Here is a 21,660-nt window from a genome sequence, read left to right on the forward strand (position 1 = left end):
TCGAAGATTTATGGAGTTTGAATCAGTACGCTTTGGCCAATGAAGAAAAGGTGATTAGTTTGTGATTCTCTGGAGAAAAAAGCATCAAGTATCAGTGTGTTCAACTGTTCTTGGCATTAAATCAAATAAAAAGTACTGAGGATTTAATAACTTTCACTTTTTCTTCTTTGTATTTATGAATATTTGAACTGTAGATTCTCAACACGATGAATCAGAGGTGGGGAGTTGCAAGTCGTGACTTGGACTCGAGTCAGACTTGAGTCACTATTTTTAGGACTTGAGACTAGACTTGATAAAATGGACTAAGACTTGGGATTCAACTTGGACTTGAAGGTCAGTGACTTGGGACTTGACTCAGAGTTGAGGCCTGTGACTTGAAAAGACTTGAGAAACACTTTTAAATCTGAATTCTTTCTATTCTGACCGTAATGATTCACACTAAGATCTTGTCAAAACATTTAAAAACCAAAAAATTTACATTTCTAGGACTCTTATATACTCTATAAATACTCATATATAAATATACTATGATTTTTTTAAAGTACAATTTAGTTTAAATTCATATAAATTGCAAAAGTATAAGCTATATTTGGTACTTTGGTTTAAAGACTTGAAACTCAAAGAAGATGACTTGGACTTGACCTGGACTCATGGGCCAGTGACTCGAGATTTGACTTGGACTTGCCTGTCTTTGACTTGGGACTTGACTCGGACTTGAGGACAGACTTACTTAAGACTTGCAAAACAAAGACTTGGTTCCTCTTCTGTTATGAATGGACACATATGGAAGGTAGAAATGAAAAGATAAACTCAAAAAAATAACCAAAAACTTGCTTTGCTTTGAACCCCAACACTTTTGGAATTTGTTGAGTCTTACATGGCGCAGCTGTGAACCGAAAACCATTTCAGGAGTAAGGCTGGATATCATTAAGAAGCTGCCGATACGATACATAGGCCATGATATGCTTCTCGATACAGTGCACTTTCAGTTCGACATGATATATTTCAAATCGATTTGATGTGGTTCAATTAAAAAAAGGTTAAATCATGGCTGTGATGTTACAAGTCTTTGTTAAACCACTTCTTGTGCAAAGTTCATATGAAACACAAACATTTTACTCATCAGAACAGTGAAAATATCAAAAGTGACGCATAAACGAGTTTCCTTCCTATAAACAAGCAACAAAACTGTAGCTCTGTAACGAAATAATTTAGTAAAATATACCAAAAAATACTCTCGATACATTGATACTGTATCATCACATTAAACAATACGATATATCGATATTTTGATATTTTTGCACACAACATTCAGGAGACTTCATCAAGAAACTCATTGAGAGAAGGTCAAGGGTTTTCAGCGCGGTCAACAAAAGCAAAAGTAAAATGCGGCTACTTTGAGGATTTGAAAAAAAGCAGAAATATATAAAATGTTTACACATACTTCCATATATCTGAGGTATTCTGTATGTGTATAAAATGTGGTAAAAACCTTCACTGAAAAAGAAGGTGTGTCCAAACTTCTGACTGTAAGTAAATAATATACAGTATGGCTAAAACTGAAACTGAGACTCAAGTTGGAGCCATTTATTTGTGTCTGTTTTTATTCCAAAGTGTCTCCCAGAATAAGATTTCATGGATCTGTAGGTGCCTAGTGACAGCTCCCTTCCCTTTATAAAACTCATAAAAGCGTCTCTTTTCCCCGACTGGGAAATTGTTTGTCAAGTTGTAAAAAGTCTTCTCCTCTCTCTCGTGATCAGGGCTGCAGCTAACATAACAGTTAACTGGCATTATTGACAAGCCAAGGAGAGTTATTTTAGTCCCAGGCTGCATCAAATAGAATGTGTGATCAAAGTGGAGCGGCAGAGACAGAGGTGCGGCGATGTCTCCCGCGAATGAAAACTGTTTTGCGAAGACGAGAAAAGGAAAAAGGAGCCGTACGGTTTGGCTTCTCCCTTGTGACGGGGGCCAGGAGTGTGTTTTCGTAGCAGAGAGGAGTCAGCTGCTGCTCCGAAGGCTCAGAGACACATGGCACAGACCGCTTTAACACATGTGGATGAAAGGAGCGAGAGCGAGGCGGCGGTGACCCCGACTACGGCCTGAACGCAGAGAGAAAGAGAGAGGGATAGAGAAAGAGACAGAGAGAATGAGGAGGAGGAGGGACAGAGAGATCGAGAGGGAGACATGAGAGAGTGAGGGGGAGAGAGGAACACAGACAGCAAGAGAGGGAGAAAGAAAGACAGTGAGAAGGAGAGACACAGAGAGAGGGATAGAGAGAGAGTGGGGGAGGGAGGGGAAGAAAGGGACACAACAGAGAGGGGGAGAGGGAGAGAGAAAGAAAAAGCAGAGACAAAATGGGAAAGACAGAGAGAGAAGGATCAAAGCAGACGGGAGAGTGAGAGAAGGAGAAGAGAGAGGAAGAGAGAGAGAGCAAGAAAGAGAGAGAAAAATTGATGGTGAAAAAGTTGGAGAGAGGCAGAGAGATCGAGAGGGAGAGATGAGAGAGTAAGCGGGAGAGAGGGAGAAAGAGAGAAGCAGTGAGAAGGAGACAAGAAGAGAGAGAGGGATTGAGAGAGAGAGAGAGCGGGAGAGGGAGGAGAAGAAAGGGACACCAAGATAGAGAGAGGGAGAGAAAGAAAAAGCAGAGACAAAATGGGAAAGACAGGGAGAGAAGGATCAAAGCAGACGGGAGAGTGAGAGAAGGAGAAGAGAGAGCAAGAAGGAAAAAAAAAAGAGGAGGGAGAGAGAAAAATGGATGGTGAAAAAGTTGGAGAGAGGGAGAGAGAGAGGAGCAGAGAGAGAAGGAGGGATAGAGACAGAGAGAGAAGGAGGAGGAGGGGCAGAGAGATCGAGAGGGAGAGATGAGAGAGTAAGGGGGAGAGAGGGAGAAAGAGAGAAGCAGTGGGAAGGAGAGACAGAGAGAGGGATAGAGAGAGAGTGGGAGAGGGAGGGGAAGAAAGGGACACAAAGAGAGAGGGAGAGAGAAAGAGAAAGTAGAAGACAAAATGGGAAAGACAGGGAGAGAAGGATCAAGGCAGAGGGGAGAGTGAAAGCAGGAGAAAGAGAGAGTGTGAGAGGAAGAGAGAGACCGCATGAAAGTAAGAGAGAGAAACAGAGGGAGAGAAAGTGGCAGGGCAGACAGCGAGAGAAAGAGGAGCAAAAAGAGGAAGAAATGGACACAGAGAGGGGGAGAGGGAGAGAGAAAGAGAAAGCAGGAGACAAAAAGGGAGAGAAGGATCAAAGCAGAGGGGGGGAGTGAGAGAAGGAGAAAGATAGTGTGAAAGGAAAAGAGAGGGAACGAGAATGCAAGAGAGAGGTAGAGAGAAAAATTTGATGGTGAGAAATGGAGGGAGAGATAGAGAGGAGCAGAGAGAGGGAGGGAGGTAGAGGGGTAGGGACACAGAAAGAGAGAGAGAGAAAGAGGAAGGGGTAAAGAGATGAGGAGGGAAAGATGAAGGGTGAGAGAGGGAGAAAGAGAAGCAGCGAGAAGGACAGGCAGAGAGAGAGAGATAAAGGGACACAGAGAGAGCGGGAGAGAGAAAGAAAAAGCAAGAGACAAAAAGGGAAAGACAGGGAGAGAAGGATCAAGGCAGAGGGGAGAGTGAGAGAAGGGGAGAGTGTAAGAGGAAGGGAGAAATGGAGAGAGAGAAAGTGGGAGTGGTGCAGTGATGGAGAGAGAGAGAGATGAGAGAGTAAGGGGGAGAGAGGGAGAAAGAGAGAAGCAGTGAGAAGGATAGATAGAGAAACAGGGATAGAAAGAGAGTGGGAGAGGGAGGGGAAGAACACACAGAGAGATTGAGAAAGAAAGAAAAAGCAGGAGACCAAATGGGAGAGAAGGATCGAGGCAGAGGGGAGAGTGAAAGCAGGAGAAAGAGAGAGTGTGAGAGGAAGAGAGAGAGCGAGAGAAATGGAGGGAGAGAAAGTGGGAGGGTGGGAGAGAGGAGCAGAGAGAAAAAGAATGCAGGGGACAAAATGAGAGACAGGGAGAGGAGCATCAAGGCCGAGGGGAAAGTGAGAGAAGGAGAAAGAGAGTGTGTGAGGAAGAGAGAGACCGCAAGAAAAAAAGAGAGAGAGGAAGCGAGAGAAATGAAAGGAGAGAGAGGAAGAGAGGGACACATAGAGGGGGAGAGAGAGAGAGAAAGAAAAAGCATGAGACAAAATGAGAGAGAAGGATCAAAGCAGAGGGGAGAGTGAGAAAAAAGAGAGAAATAGCGAGAAAGCAAGAGAGAGAGGAATGGAGGGAGAGAAAGATAGCAAGAGAGAGAGAGAGAGAGAGAGGAGTATAGAGAGAGCGAGAGAGTGCGCCCCTGACTTTCTCATTCACCTCCACCGCCCGTCCTCTTTCATCCCGGAGCTCAAAGCTGCCTGTGCGCCCACCGCTGCACCCTGTTTCCTGGGGAGCAGTTTTTTTTCCTTCCCTCCTCGGCAGACATGAAAAGCCCCGGCCTTCCTGCCCCGGGGAGGAGAGAGGCCTGAGGGGAAGGGGAAAGGCGGGGGGGGGGGGGTTGGCGACTCTGTTTTTCGGGCATGCCTGGACCCCGTGTGCCGGCGGTTAGTGGCAGGGGCACCGGACCAGCTCTTCACAAGCTCCGATCGACACAAACGCCAGGATTCAGGATCACGGTGACCCCTCCTCCCCCCGGTGCTGCTCAGGAATGCCAGTCTGAACTTATTTTTTCATTTTTTTTTTTTTTTTACAGGAAATGAAATGCACCTCTGTTCCGAGCGCTACCAAGCCGTACCTCCTCTGCCCTCCCGAAGTCCATTCCTATTGCACAAGAAAGTGGGAGGGAGAGGGAGTGGGACCAGCTCGCCGTCTTGTGTTTGAAGTATGGGCGGTTATGATAACTGGCACAGCACAGGCTCAATTGCAACTTTCACCTCCAAGGCCAAATCAAACAGGATCCGGCTCGCTTTTAAACTCCTACGAGTGTACAGCCGGCCTCCCCGTTCGCCTTTTAACATTTGCTACCATCAATATGAGTAAATGTCTAAAAATGTACCACAAAATACTGCAACATTTAGAGGGGAATTAAAGGATTAAAATAAATAAAAAGTGTCAAGGCTATGTAGAGTTTGAAGGTTAAGTCTTCTGTACAAAGTAACTGCACTTTTTGAGTTTCTTATGCATTGTAAACCATCTCGTAATGTAAAAAATCATACAAATTTCAACACTTAAAAGGTTCTATATTACACTGTTATCTGATTTATGTTATCATGTTGTTTCCTCATCACAAAAATACCTGGATGTGCTCATACAAGAAGCACTCCACTGTGTTTTCAAACTCCATGCACCTTCACTAGAATCATTTGGATGATTTCAGAACTGGAATTGCCAATTTCTACTGAACTAAAGGTAAAAGGAGCTGTTAACGTGAGAACTACTGGGGAGTCAGCGTTTCAGATTCACGCAGCTAAAACCTGGAACAGTCTTCCAGAAGATGTGAGACAGACTCTACTTTGACGCTTAAATCCAGGCTCAAAACAGTTTTCATTTTTCATTCTGCACTCTTCTCTCTAATTTAATGTCTCTCCTTTTTAAATTTTATGATGATTATTTATGTTGTGATTTGTTTTCATTGTGATTTTAACATATTTCTTATTCTGTAAAGCACTTTGAATTACTTTACATACAAATTGTGCTATAAAAATAAATAGGAGTGTAACGATATCCAAGTCTCACGATACGATATTGTCACGGTATGAACCTCACGGTACGGATATTTATTGCGATATTTTGTGGAGGCAAACTAAATTTAATGTGCTACTTTATCCTCTTAAAATTCCTTGATAAGACTTAATCCAAAGAACTACCGTATTTTCTGGACTATAGGGCGCACTCTTAAGCCTCCAACCCCATCAAAAAAGGACTGCGTGCCCTGCAATCCAGAGCGCCGTGTACTCAAATCCTCTTTGGTGTCCCAGCACGACTTCAGTAAACTACAAAGCTGCACCACCTGCAGCGCACGCAAACATGCACGGAGCAGACAGCGACCGCGGTGAAACACACACACACAGACACACTCATCACTCCACGCCGACGAGGAACGGAACAGAGGAACGAACCAAAAAAGCGAGTGCAATGTGCCACTTCTAGACACAACTGAACAACTGAGTCACTGCGAACACGCCGACAATCCAGCGGTCCCAGACAGCACCCTCCCTACACGCCACAACTGAACAAAGTCCAGAGTCACCGTGAACGCGCCAAACAAAGTCCCACTGACCCATCGAACTGTTGTGTTTTGTTTAAAGTCTGGTGCGGTTTATTTGTGAAAAAAGTTCGAAAATAGACCATTTAATGACAGTGCGTCTTATAATCCAGAGCGCCCTATAGTGCGGAAAATATGATAAGACTTAAAAGTGCTTAAGACTGTTATTTCTTCCTGTAGTCTGCACTGAAATGGAGCAAAGGATCATGGTCTATGTAGTTCCCTCTGTCTTTTTTTAGCTATGGCTGCAACATAACTCGTAATTTAAGCAAAGAGCCTTGTAATTTGATATATTGTGATGGTCCACGATATTACTGTGAGAACTTTTGACGATACGGTATCACGATATTTCAGTTATTGTTACATCCCTACAAATAAACTTTCCTTGCCTTCCCCATTGCTTCATGACATCACAAGGTGGAACAGTACTTTTTAAGCTTTGGAGATGTAGACAGACTAATAAACCAAGATTACTCAAAAGTGTGAATGAAACAAAACACAACTCCAGCTACGTTTTCGATGAGGTAACAACATTATAACACGACTTAAAGCTCACAAGAGTCAATTTTTGGCATAAAGCGCCACATAAAAACTCAACTAATTCACCTACAACCTTCTACTGAAAACATTACATCCAAATCGATGTAATTTCCAGCCCTCCGAGTTGGAAATTGAAGTTGTACTTAAAAGTCTGAACTGTTCTCTAGTAAAGCCTCCCAGACCACTTTTATGTGAAACTCAATCCAACAATAAACTGTTCACTGCCAACACCGCTACACTGCCCACTTTATTTAACAGCCCGGAAATATCGACGCATTCGTATTATTCAGCGGAGAAGCGAGTGGCAAGCCTTGAAAGTGACCTTGGTTTGATCATATAGCCGCTTTTGGGTGACACCTTCTTCAAACGCTGCCTCATTCTCAATAAAAAGCGAAGCAGTGGAGCTCTTAAAGACACAAGGGGGGAATGAAATGTGCACAGCAGTGAAAGAGCACCTGAGGAGAGGGCAGAGCTTTGAAACATGCGCCGAGTCAGCGTTTAACTCTCGCTCCGAGACTTTAAACATGAAAGAAAGAGCAGCCTTGAAATGTTTAAGGGTCCCATATTACGCAAAATTGACTCTTGTGAGCTTTTAGTCACGTTGGAATCTCGTTACCTCATCAGAAACATACCTGGAGTTTGTTTGTTTCATTCGCACGTGTTTGAGTAATCCTTTATTATTGGTCTGTTTACATCTCCAAAATATGCAGGGTTTGTGTTAAACATGTGGGAATGAAGCAAAACACAACTCCAAGTATGTTTGTGACGAGGAAACGTTATAAAACTGATAAGAAAATAGCGTAATATGAGCACTTTTTTAACATTACCATCTGGTGTGTTCATGTTTTTTGTATTATCCAGACATTTTGCGTGCGTTTGAAATAAATTATAATGAAACTACGCCTACATTTTATCTGAAACTTCCAGATCTAAACTCAAGGCAGCAACTGAGCATTCCCATTTTGCATATAAACCCCGTGTGTGTGAGCTGGTGAGCAGAGGGGATGGGTGGGGCCCGCTTGTGGTCACAAAAGGAAAGGGGAGGGGGGCTTCTTAAAACCTCAAACCTCAGGCATGACTGTGTGAGGCCGGGGGGGGGGGGTGAAGAAGGGGGTCGGCGGGGGGAGACTGTGCCCACATCTAAGGCGGCATCGCTGGGGGCCCGGGCAGCTGAAGTCTGGCCCCGTGCCCCCCTCCCTCCCTTCGTCTGGGGCTGTGAGGGGGGGAGGGCGGTGTATTCAAAGGCCCCGCACAATGACTGCTCCCACTCTTCCAAGTTCAAAGACTTTGGTGGCGCTCGTGTACAAGAAAATCATGGACATGGGTGGAATTTGGTGTCATAAAATAGTGGCCTTGAATCTGGAATACGAAATTAAACACTTCTTTAGTGTTTCTGGTGTAATTTACTTGCCCGATGATGACATATGATCGATGGACTTGGGTAATGCCTTATGTTACATAATGTACAGTGTATATTGTGTTGTTATTGTTTTGTGTGGACATCTGATGTGGCTCACTTTTGGACTGGGCAACTAATCTGCGGACAAAAGGTTTATCTCGGAGTGGCACACAGAGAGAACCATGACTTGACAAAGAGCCACTCATCAAAACGTTGTCATTTGTTAAAGGCGCAACTTTTCTGGTCTGTCAAATGCTTTTCTCCATAGATATGTTACTTGCTTTGTCTGGAATGTTTCACAGTGTGACATTAAACCTTTCTATCTTCACAGAGACCAAACTAGTCCAAGTTACAGGTCGGATCTGTGAAGAGGCTACCCCGCTCAGAGTCAGAATTAGGGGTATCATTAAGAAGTTATTGATACGGTTGATTCGATACGATTCAATAAAAAATAAAGGCTAAATCACGTCTGTGATAATAAAGGTGTTTGTTAAACCACTTCTTGTGCAAAGTGAATATGAAACACGCCCGTTTTAATCATCAAAACAGTGTAAATGTCAAATTTATTAAATAAACAAGCTTCCTTTCTCTGAGCAAGCAACAAAACTGTAGCTCTGTAACAAAATAATTGAGTAAAATATACCAAAAAATACTCTTGGCGATATATCGATACAGCAGCCCATGATATTAATACTGTATCATCACATTAAACAATACGATATATTGATATTTTGGTATTTTTGCACACCAGTAATCAGAATGGCTGTTACTTTAAGCAGTAAAAGCACCTTCAATTGAATAAATGTAAGGCATTTTTCTCATATTGTCAAACATTTGAGGCAGAGCAATGACATCTCCATAGAAACAAGCAGATGATAGACTCCCCCAACAAAAGTCTCACAGTGCTTTTTAACAATGGTCTGGGTCTGGACTTGAGTAAAGTACAAATACATGCATCCCGGAAAACCCCAGTGTCCCCTTCCTGCCCCGATTCTACCTGGGGGTCTCACATTCACAGATAAGAATCAAACATGGAAAGCGATTCATAACACCGCTCGCTCCAGCCCCCCTTCCGATACAGGAGAGGGGGGAGGTGGGCCGAGGGGAGCGAAGAAAGAGAGGAAGTGAAGAAGACATCACAAAAATGTGTGGAGATTGGACCCTCATACTGTTACTGCAGCTGGACAAACCACAACACAATGGGCCCGTGACTCAATCAAAACAAATCCAGGGCCCAGTCTAAACAATAGGAGTGTTATTACTACTTTGTGAGACTAAACCCCCAGTTTATCCCCTTATCTTTCTCATAAACGCTAAAAGATCATCCTGTATCTGTCAACGTGCGCTGAAATATGAAGTACCTGCACCAAATATTATGATCCGTGATATAGAATTACAACATACAACTCGGCTCGGGCTGCCTAATGTACAAAGAGCAGATGTCTAGAGCAATGGTCATTAAACTGTAATCAGGGCTAAAAATGTTTGTTGCTCAGTTTGTTGTACTTTGGGGAGCGATTTAAAACGTCTGTCTATTGACTTACCAAAGCAGTTAACAGAGGCAACGCAAACTTCACTGACATAAAAGCCCAAAGACTTTAATTAAGCACAATTTAATCAATTGGCCAGTATGTAAGTGTTTGGATAATTTGAGCCCAGGAATTGCCAATCTTTACTGAACCAAAGGTAAAAAGTAGCTGTTAACATGAAAACTACCACTTCATGACATCATAAGGTGGAACAGTGCATTCTGAGGTCTGGAGATCAAGACAGAATAATAATAAAGTGTGACTCAAACAAGTGTGAATGAAACAAAACACAACTTCAGGTCTGTTTTTGAGGAGGTAACAACTAGGAGTGTGCAAAAATATTGAAATATCGATATATCGTGTCGCGTAATGTGATGATACAGTATCGATATCGTGGGCTGCTGTATCGATATATCACCAAGAGTATTTTTTGGTATATTTTACTCAATTATTTTGTTACAGAGCTACAGTTTTGAAGCTTGTTTAGACGAAGGAAACTCGACACATTAGACATTTTCACTGTTTCGATGAGTAAAATGTTTGTGTTTCATATGGACCTTGCACAAGAAGTGGTTTAACAAAGACTTTTAGTATCACAGCCATGATTTAGCCTTTATTTGTTATTGAACCATATCGAATTTATTTGAAATATATCATATCGAATAGAAAGTGCACTATATCGAGGCATATATCGTATCGGCAACTTCTTAATGATACCCAGCCCTAGTAACAACATTATAACATGACTTAAAGCTCACAAGAGTCAATTTTGTGTAATATAGGACAGCTTTTTTTCTGATTATCATAAGAAATGTCAATCTAGCTATCACTTTTTTGATGAGATCGGTACGCATTACTCGTTTTTGGTATCATCTCTGTTGATACACTGCAAAAAACAAAATCTAGTCAAGTTAAGATGACTTGAATTAAGAAAGTTTCATCATGATTTGAGTAAATTTCACTTGACAAATAACATTATCTGCCAGTGGAACAAGACTTTTAGTGCTTAAAGTATCAAAACACATCTTGCTACACTTAAGATAAGAAAAACAACAAGTCTTTGCACTTAAAATAAGAAACAAAATCGAATGTTGTGAATGTGTTAAATTACGAAAAACACTTTACTTCAAGTTGAAGCTACTCAAATAAAGTAAAATATTCTTAATCTCAGTCATTTTAACTTACCAAGATATTTTTTTTCCAGTGTATGACTGGCTATGATTTGTAAGTAATAGAAAAGATGAAAAAAAGCTGAGTTACCCAAATAAAATAAATAGATAAGTAGCAGATTTAAATGGAAGAAATCAGGTCGAAAACAAAGGGCAGACATAGGACGCCGATTACAAAAAGTTAATCTAAGAGAAAAGTTTGTTTGAAGTAAAGATGAACATTTCAAACTTCCCTCCAAATAAAAACCACATAGTAATTTCTCTTCACAGAGCAGCCTTTGTAGAATCACATAAATACTAGTTTTGCGGAGGTGACCATTTCCTATTTCCTTGCCACAGAAACACTAACCGGGTGTCTCCCTGATTTATGCCCAAAAATCTCCCCCACCCTCTTTTTTTTACAGTTCTAAAAACATCCTCTCATCTCCTTCGAGCTACAACCAGCTTTTGCAATGAGGATTCTTTTCCCCCAATTATCCCAGGTCACTAATAAGAAGGGTGTGGAGTCACTGGGCTGTGCTGCACTGGCCTTCAGGCTTTCACAACCAAATTGAAACAGCTCGAGAAAAGAGAGCAGTTGAATCCCGGCTAATTGCGAGCAGTGCGTTTGTGTGCATGTGTGCGTGCATGTGCGTGAAACAAGAAGCAACTGTCTGGAGTGTGTCTGAAACCCGAGATGAGAGGCGACAAATAAAGATTCAGAAACGGGGGAACGTGCGACTGAGATCGGTTCAAGACGCAAATCTCTGGACGCAAAGTTTTCGGTCCTGGCCTCTTTGTGGTCCTCCCGTTCTGTCTCCCCTCCTTCGTCTCCTCTCCCCCCTCTCCTCTCCTCTCCTCTCCTCCGTCCTCGCTCATCAAAGTCTTCTGACAGCTGACGGGTGCACACATCAGAGAGAACAGAACCGGGCCACAGACACAGCAGAGCGCGCAACCACCAGTGCTCCAACAAGGCTCCCTTTCATGTGTCTGGATACGCACTTACAAGACTTTAATACGGGTTTTTTGGGGCCAGCGATACAAGCCACACTACAAAAAATAATATCCAGGCAAGTTAAAATGACTTAAATTAAAGGTGTACCATGTGTTTTTTTGGTTAGGGGCCCATCACATGCTTGTTTTTATGGATATGTCATTGCTCTGTCCACAGTATGGCATTAAACAGCTCTACTTTACATTTATTCAATTACAGGTGGTTTTATAGCTCCAAAATATATAAAAACCTGCATGCTGACTGTGAGCGGTGTCGCCTCTCCACAGATCTGACCTGTAACTTGGTCTAGTTTGGTCTCTGTGAAAATAGAAAGGTTTAATACCATACTGTGAAAGATTCAAGGTTACACAATGCACCTTTGTTTCAAGCAACATTAGATTTTGTTTCTTATTTTGATTGCAAAGAGTTGTTGTTTTTCTTATCTTGCAGTGAGATATATTTTCATAGTTTAAGTACAAAAAGTCTTGTTCCATTGGCAGATAATTTTAGCCTGATTCATCAGCTGGTTTCACTTCGTGGAAACCGTCTAACCTCACAGCATTAGGATTCGTTCGCTTGATGGTAGGCGGGTACTTTTTTATTTAATCAATCACTGCTATTTGGCCGTGATGTGTGTAATGCATCTTTGTTCCGGCTTTAAATCCTCGAGCTTGGGAATCGTTGCCAACACAGAAAGTATGGCTTCGTCTACATCCATCTCGACCACTTTGTTTACTGTTGTGCTGTATCACAAAAGGGACCCAGACAGACGCTTGAGTTTGACGTCATGGCTTCACAGCTCTTCTCTGATTGGCCGGTGCGTGGTCAACAACTTCCGGGGTTCTTGCAAACCGTCTAGTGTATTTTGATTCCTGACCTAGTCCCTGGAGAGAAATGAAAGCCAGCCTGGCTAAGATCATTTTACTTGTCAAGTGTGACTTGTCAAGTCATGATACAATTTTCTTAATTCAAGTGATCTCAACTTGGCTAGATTTTAGTTTTTGCAGTGCATGATTCAATATAAAAGCTGTTGCTTTAAGTGGCTCGTAAAGATCTACTTTGCATGCCGACAAAGGCTCTTTCATGAGAGGTGACTCACAACCAGCAACTTTTATGACATTTTGCCACTATTTGCAACTCTCAGCTCTTCGTGAACTGGATTAAAAAGCCACCTTTGTTGAGCGGCGCGTCTCCCTCTGTGAGAGAAATGTGCACTGGGAGAAGGCCTAGGGGGCATGTGTGTGTGTCTCGGCCAGATAACCATCTCAAAGGCAGTGAATCAGTGTGCTTAGTCAGACAAAAGACTCACAGCGAGAGGAAGTGAGGGGCTGGAGAGTGAAATGGGACTGTACAACTACAAAAAGAGGAGTGTTAGGAGAGATTGAACTTAAAGGGGAGAGGAGTGAAGTGATGAGGGCGAGACACAGGGACCCTAATTTCAGTGTGTTAGAGTAATGGCTTCGGCTCCGCTGTGGTGAGAGGCGGCTGTGTGGCAGGCCCAGGGTTTGACATGTTTAAGACGAGGGAGAAAACCAACATGGAGTCATAAAGTACTGTTCCGCTTCGGTCTTTTTGAACAAATCACAGCTGGTTAGGTCTGTCATGATAATTACTATATTGACTTTTAACTAGGGACGCACTGATCTGATGTTGGCACCAAATATCAACACCAATACAGAAAATTTGCTCGATCGAATATCTGCTTCCAATATCCCTGGAAGAGCTTTGTTCCAGCTCTTATAGCGCAAATGAAGCTGTAATCTATTTATTTATCAATTTTATTATTATATTTTAATCACATACTCTGTCTTGCAAAGTCCTGTTTTTATATATTTAGTATTTATTGTAATTTTTTTAGCCAAGTGTAATTAATGAATTAATTATTTGTGGACCAAAACCATTCTGCGCTGGAGCACTGTTACACTTTATTATAATTGTGTTTTTTAATGTGTGACTTTTGTGTAGAGTGGCAATTAATGAAATGTGAAACGTGGGACCGACACTCTCAAATCTGTAAAACAAGTTTATCTAAAGATTTTAAAAAAAACAGCCAAACCTAACTGGACATATATATTGAAGTAATAACACTATTTACAGCTTGTAGTTGTCCCAGAAAGTCTCATAATGTCAGAATTTCTATATAAAGCTGCTCTGTAGTTACTTGAGAGATCAAAACAGCTACATAACACATTTGGATCAGTTCTGTCTTATTTTATTTGTGTTTAAAAGAAAAGGAACACTATTTTCAGTCTCTGGTATCAGTAAATATCGGGTATGGGTAGATAATTAAAGCTATAGTATCGAAATCGGTGTCAAAACTGAAAAAGCCACATTGGTGCATCACTGCTTATCGCTCAGTACATGACAGATGGAACAATACTTTTTTTTTAACATGGGGACTTTTTCCTTACACTTGTGGGAACATTTGTTTGAGCGAAGTCTGCATCTCGTACGACTGACACTCTGTACACTCAGATCACAAAAAATCCACAGTGAAAAATAACAATAGCGGCGACTCCAAAGCAATCCAGAAACCAATCAATTCTGGTACCAAAAAGTTGTCTTGAGTTGATTTTCTTTTCTTTTTTTAACAATTGGAAATAGACGCAGAACACATTTTCTCTGTGTTAATGAAGGCATTAGTGAATTGTCTCTCAGGTTTCACAAACATGGGAGCGACAGATGGGGGAGAGGCCAGTGCACATGAAAAGAAATAGACAAACGAGTTCATTTAGAGATGTTTTTTGGCGTCTACACCGAGCTAACCTCAATCCAGCTCTTGGGATCTGCATAAATTGAGGGCTTGGGGAGTTGTGGCAGTATCCTCGGTATTATGCATATTAGTTTAAGGCTGTCACTGAGAATCAGCAAGGGTGTCCATCCCGCTGCGGCTAGGAGCTGCTAATTATTGGATCAGAGATAAAGTGCTTTTTAGCGCCGATCTTTCCACGCTTTGAAAACCCACAGCGGCCACAAAAACTGGGCGAAAGGAAAAGCCAAAGCGGGGCAATTTTGGGTTCAGGGAGAGCCAATGGGTCAGGAATCGATCAAGTGGAAAACCTTTGTCTGCTTTGGGCGATTTCAACATAAGAACAGATTTGTCACATCTGCCCGAGTTTCTGGTGTCGAAAGGGAGCGGAATAACAGGATGCTAGCTCTCTCACAGGGGAGCGCGAGGAGGGCTGAGATGGGAGATGTAAGTGAAGAAGGATTGAAATATAGAAAATGGAGCTGCCTCTGCCACACAGCAAGAAGCGCTAATCCCTCTATGGACAAAAAAACAGAGAAGCTGACGGTTCAGCGAGGCCCTGACATGTCACTGGGATCATATATGTCTCTCACATGTCATAAATAACAACCGCCAGTGCCTTTGTTATGAGGGCATTATAGACAACCCAAACCCGCAGAAAGCATGAAATCTTATTACGCTATAGCATCTCATTAGCCTTCCTTCTGCACCGAACAAGCTGCTAGTTTGTGCTCTGCTCCTCAAAATGCACAGACAGACACATGTGGTCCATATGGAGCAGGCAGACGTCTCAGCCTACGCACAAGTCTTTAAAAAACGCTTTCAGATGTATTATTTAGTCCACGTTTACAAACCTGACAAGAAGAGCTGTCCGATTTATAGAGCAGTTTTCTCAGAACCCCCTTTGTTTGGGCGAATTTGTAACACGTGAAAATAGGGAAAGAAGCCGCAAATTGCTGACACACCATCTGATCCTTCATCCACCGGCACTAAGCGAGTTCTGAGAGGAGCGATTTGACACACACACACGCTCACACGAACACGCACGTAAACCACACGCACATCTGCACACACACACACTCACGCCACAAATCCAGGCCCATTGTGCAGAGGTCATTGAACAGACTCAATCCCTCTTCAGGCCTTAACACCACTGACACAATGACTATGGTGAGGTTGGGGTGGACCTCTTTAGGATTAGTCTGTGGGTACAAACTCTTAAGGCAGTCTTTAGCACTTTTAACAGACTTGACAGAAACTGAACCAGACCAGACAGGAAGGGGGTAGAGTTTTGTCTTACCATATTCTCAGATGTACGCCGTTTTCATTCTCTGGCCTGTACCTGCAGAAAATTGCATCTTTTTTAAAATACTTAAATAGATCTGGTCGGCAAGTTAAGTACGTATGGTTACTAGCTTTTTTTTTTTGCTTTTTTTTGTTCATGGATTACAGTTGCAGTGCTGAGAGTTGGCTCAAAAAGCACAGATAAACAAGGTCAGCAGAAAGACATACTACAGAGAGGCAAGCAAACGAACGAGTAGAGAAAGCCCAGAATCAGTAAGTAGTCTAGTCTATAGAATGGACAGACTAATCCCAAAGTAGGTGTAATATGTGGAGAGGGGATGTTAGAGGAGAAAAGGAAAGAGATTTTAAAAAGTGCATGAGATTACTGTAGGTTAGTAATGTGGATGACAGTGTTAGTTTTAGCATCACAGACTGGAAAAGGACTGTGAAGATGGTGCTTACCCGTGGCTGTTTCCTGCATCTTCTCCCTCTTCCGCTTCTTCTTCTTCCCCTAGAAATATAAAAAGGAACGCATAAAGTGTGGCTCCAGCACTCACGCTCACTAGACCACTCAGATAACCAGCTGCTGGCTGCCATGTTCACTCATCCCCTGCTGGGCATCTAACCAGCAACCTCCGGGCACTCCGCACTCCAGCCCAAAATGCCCCGCTGAGGACCAGGCCTGGGACTGCTCTTACATAAGTGGTATAATGGTGCTGGGGTATTTCTCTGCCTCTCTGTTTTTGGAGAGAGCGTCATACACTGAAATGGCTCCGCTGTTGTAACCGGTGTGTCAGATTTCCTCACCACCACTACCACCTTTGAAGTCCCCTTAATGACAAACATTAACATTGAGTGTAATTAAAAATGTTCACTGTAATTAGTCTAGCCTGGCTCAATGGCAGTGAAGAGCCCCACTCCTCTCCAGTGGTGGTGGGAGTGGGTAAGGATTTATAGCTTATGCTAAACCCCCCGGGGGGAGACTATAGGTATAGATAGCAGCGTAGAGTCGTTCTAGTCAAATATGAGCAGCACTTTGGGTTCCTGCTGCAAAGTCTGTTAATCCACTTATTCATGAGCTAATCTGCGTTCTACTGCCGCGGTAGACAGCAAGAGGAGCGACTGGAGTGGGAGAGAGAAAGGAGGAGAGAGGCACCACTATAAACGCTGTGCTCTCTGTGCCAAGGAGCTATTCTAGTGTTTCCAGGCATCGTGCACCGCTGTAGTCACACGGGTTTGTGGGCGGGGTCTGTGGCTCTGTTTACTACATGTTACCGTTTGCCTTTATCTTTACGAGTGCCAAGAGCGGCTTCTTCCTCATCAGATGTGTGCGTAGTGCAAAGCTGAAATGTGAGGAAGCTGGGCGGACTGTCAGAGGCTGTGACAGTGTACAGTGACTTAAAGCTGCACTGTGTAACTTTACTGGTTGGGTCCGTCACCTGCTTGTTTCTATGGATATGTCATTGCTCAGCCTGAAATAACCCACAGTATGACATTAAACAGCTCTATGTTACATTTATTCAATTACAAGTGGCTTTAAAGCTCAAAAACACCTATAAAAAAGGCATTCTGACTGTGAGCGGGGTCGCCTCTCCACAGATCTGACTTATAACTTGGCTTATTTTGATGTCCATGAAGGTAAAAAGGTTTAATACCATACTGTGACTGTAAAACATTCCAGACAAAGCAATAACATTTCCAAGAAGAAAAGCATTTGACATACTCTCCACCAGAAAAGTTACACAATGCACCTTTAAAAACAGCACATCCCTGTAGCGGTCTCCCTTAGCGACGCGCCCGGGCCGGAGTGGAGGAGGCGAAAGGAGGAGGGTGCTGCCAGTGTCCGAGGGGAGCAGATAAACACCACAAAGCACTTGGTGGTGGAGTGAATGTGAGTGCTGGAGCCACACTTTTAACACAGGCGGGTGCTCTCTCTCTCAACATACACAACACATTCTCAACGCTAGGCCTGTCACCATAACGATAAATATTACAGTACTATATGTTATTGAAATAAATACAGATGATAAACGATACAATTGAAACACACAATAACTCAAGAGCAAATTTAAATCACAAAAAGTATTCTAAATCTACATTATTGTTCTTTAAACATGCGCTGTAATAAATAAATAACAGAATGAAACACTATACTAGTTCATTTCCACCTGTAATCAGTCATAGAAGTTATTAATTTAACCTTTTATGGCTTAAATCTTATCATAATGGCTAAAAAATAACCCAGAATTTCCCAGTACTGCACTGCAAAACACCAAAATCTAACCAAGTTAAGATGACTTGAATTTAAAAAGTTTTATCATGATTTAAGTAAATTTCATTTGACAAGTAAAATGATCTGCCAGTGGAACAAGAATTTTTGTACTTAAAATATGAAAATACATCTTGCCACACTTAAATCAGAAATAATATCTGATTTAGCTTGAACTAAGAAAACACTGTAAACCTGAACGTTCAAAGTAATTAAATAGATTAAGTTGTGTATACTCAAAGTTTTAGAAAAAGTCCTACTAACTTAATTATGTCAAGTTGATGTAACATGTTCTTCTTTTTGAGTAATTTTAACTTTTCTTTTTTTTTTTTAAATTAAAGGGAACTATTGTGGGTATAATTGAGCGTAACTCAAAAACATAGATGAGGTACAACTTAGTAGAATTAAGTAATTATACACTGGGAATGATAAAGTCCTGTTATTGCTGTTGTTTCCAATAGGCATGATTTTAAAATAAACTTGTCCCATTGGTAGATAATTTTACTTGTCAAGTTGAATCGACTCAAATAAAGTAAAATGTTCTTAATTTAAGTCATTTTAATGTAGCTAGAAATTGTTTTTTTTGTTTTTTTTCCAGTAGTGCAAAGAAAATATAAACATAATGATTATCGACCCCCAAAAAATACTGTTTTCATACACTGAATGATAAGTCAATATAGTATTTATCGTGACAGGCCTACTCAGCACAGGTTTATAACATAACATACAACAGTTCATCTGAAAGCTGCACTGTGTAACCTTTCAGGAGGGGGTCCTCAACCTGTTTGTCTCCATGGAGATGTTAATGCTTTGGTTTAAATTGTCCACAGTATGGCTTTAATCTAATCTGTCTTACATTTATTCAACTACAGGTGTTATTTATTGCTTAAAAATGTCTTTGGAAACTTCCACTCTTCCTGTGAGTGGGATCGCCTCTCCACAAACCTAACCTGTAATCTGGCTTGCACGTCTCCATGGAGATTCATAAGCTTATGGCTGTACTGTGGAACATTCTAGACACATCTCCATGGAGACAAGCAGGTGATGGACCCACAGCAGAAAAGGTACACTGCGTAAAATTTCTAGTGAAAGGCCCTCCATCTGCTTGTCTCCATGGAAATGTGATTGCTTTGTCTAGAATGTTCCACAGTACAGATTAAACCATCTATCACACTGCAAAAATCAATATCTAGGTAAGTTAAAATGACTTAAATTAAGATCATTTTATTTTATTTGAGTCGATTCAACTTGACAAATAAAATTATCTACCAGTGGAATAAGTGTGTTTTTCTTAATTCAAGCAACATTAGATTTTGTTATTTTGTCTTATTTTTAGTGTAAAAAGTAGTTGCTTTTCTTATCTTAAGTGCAACAAGATGTATTTTCATATTTTAAGTACAAAAAGTCAGATAATTTTACTTGTCAAGTGAAATTTACTCAAATCATGGTCAAACTTTGTCAATTTAAGCGATCTTAACTTGGCTAGATTTTAGTTTTTTGCAGTGCACAAGCAGTTTACAGCAGTACGCTACATTACGATTCAGATCTGTGGAGAACCGTCCCTATTTACAAAAGGAATGATTGTATTTTTGAGCAACAGAATCACCCGTAATGAATAAGCGCGAGATGTACGTGTTTAAAGTCATACCAAAACATTAACATCTCCCTGAAGACAAACAGGTGGCGCGCCCTCCGCCAGAAAAGCTCCACAGTGCACCTTTAAATCCAGCTAAAACTCCCGCATTTACAAACAGAACGGGCAGCTGGGAGAGTAGAGGTGGCCACCGCTACTCATGCATCTACCGATATGGAACATCAAAGACGAGCATAGCATTACCGGGCAATTTTCGCTCACTGCCAATAATAATGTCCATAACACTACAATCCATTTTACTGGGAATAATAGCCAGTGTTATGAATTACACATTAGTCCAAAAACAGAGTGTCTAAAATGGGTCTTATTAGCATGTAGCTCAGGTGGACACAGTGTACCATTATTTTCAGGAATATAAAACAGACATTCACACATTCAGGACGGGCATACACACGCGTCACACACACGCCGGCACCTCCTCAGTCTGTTCTTTTGGTACTTACATAGTTGTCTCGTGCGGACCAGCCTGGGTACAGTTGCATGTGGAGCTGCCGTTCCTTGCGGGCTAACTCATAATATTTAGCTTGCTCTTCCCGAGATAAAGCATGCCACTGTGTCAGTATATGGAGGGAGAAATGGCATAAGGTCAATTGCAGTCATGTATAGTTTAATTAGAGAAGTGTGCTGCTGTTTGTGTTTTGTTTAAAGGGCATATATTGCGCGAATTTTGACTCTTTGTGAGCTTTAAGCCGTGTTATATGTTTTACTTCCTCAAAAACATACTTGGGAGTTGTGTTCTGTTTCATTCACACATGTTTGAGTAAATTTTTGTTATTAATCTGTCATTTCCGAAGCTCAAAATGCTCTGTTCAACCTTCATGATTAGGGGAGTGCAAAAATATCAAAATATTAAAATATCAATATATCGTATTGTTTAATGTATTGATACAGTATTGATATCGTGGGCTGCTGTATCGATATATCACCAGGAGTATTTTTTGGTAAATTTTACTCAATTATTTTGTTACAGAGCTACAGTTTTGTTGTTTAACTTGACATTTTCACTGTTTTGATGATTAAAATGTTGGTGTTTCAAATGAATTTTTGCACAAGAAGTGGTTTAACAAAGATTTTTAGTATCATAGACTTGATTTAGCCTTTATTTTTTATTGAACAGTACCGAATCGATTTGAAATATATCGTATCGAATCGAAAGTGCATTGTATTGAGGTATGTATCGTATCGGCAACATCTTAATGATACCCAACTCTGGTCATGACGTGGTAGTTTAAGTTAACACCTGCATTTTACAATTAGTTTAGGAAGATTGGCAATTCCAGGGTTGAAAATATCCAAATGATTCTAGTAAAGGTGTGTGGAGTAGGGATGTATCGATATCCAAGTCTCATGATACGATATTGTCACGATATCAACCTCACGGTATGATATTTAGTACGATATTTATTGCAATATCTTGTGAAAACTCATGCTATGGTGGAGAGGCTCACGATTAGGAATGTAACAATATCCAATAATATATTTGACAAGACTTAATCCAAAGAACTAAAACTTAAAAGTGCTTAGAACTGTTATTTCTTCATGTAGTTTTCACTGAAATGGAACAAAGGATCATGGTCTATGTAGTTCCCTTTATATTTTTTTTAGCTATTGCTGCACCATAACTCTTAATTTAAGCAAAGAGACTTGTAGTTCGATATATTGTGATGGTCCACGATATTATTGTGAGAACTTTGACGATACGATATCACGATATTTTGGTTATTATTACATCCCTCGTATGGAGTTTAAAAACACAGTGGAGCACTTCCTGTATTGCCACATGATCACAAAGTGGAACAGAGTTGTTTTTTTTTGTTTGTTTGAGAGAAGAACTCATTGGAAATATGCAGGATTTGTTTGTTAAACATGTGTGAATGAAAAA

The 21,660-nt window shown here is 41.2% G+C and overlaps 1 protein-coding gene across 3 annotated transcripts in view; it reads right to left on the reverse strand.

Moving 5' to 3' along the window:
* Nucleotides 1-21,660, reverse strand: part of lef1 (lymphoid enhancer-binding factor 1) — a 75,814-nt gene that overhangs the window by 3,976 nt on the left and 50,178 nt on the right. For 2 of the 3 annotated variants that reach the window (XM_055158791.1, XM_055158788.1), the window contains exons 8-10: nt 20,222-20,329; nt 16,318-16,366; nt 15,872-15,913 (exon numbers count right to left, since the gene is read on the reverse strand). In XM_055158791.1, the coding sequence (XP_055014766.1) occupies nt 15,879-15,913; nt 16,318-16,366; nt 20,222-20,329 (192 nt within the window). In that variant the 3' untranslated portion in view covers nt 15,872-15,878. The remainder of the gene's footprint in view (nt 1-15,871; nt 15,914-16,317; nt 16,367-20,221; nt 20,330-21,660) is intronic. The other variant, XM_055158790.1, reaches the window with a different exon arrangement.

The sequence above is a fragment of the Boleophthalmus pectinirostris genome, unplaced genomic scaffold, assembly GCF_026225935.1.
Source record: "Boleophthalmus pectinirostris isolate CB_2022bp ecotype Guang Dong unplaced genomic scaffold, ASM2622593v1 HiC_scaffold_22, whole genome shotgun sequence".
In the NCBI taxonomy this organism is placed as follows: Eukaryota; Metazoa; Chordata; class Actinopteri; order Gobiiformes; family Gobiidae; genus Boleophthalmus; species Boleophthalmus pectinirostris.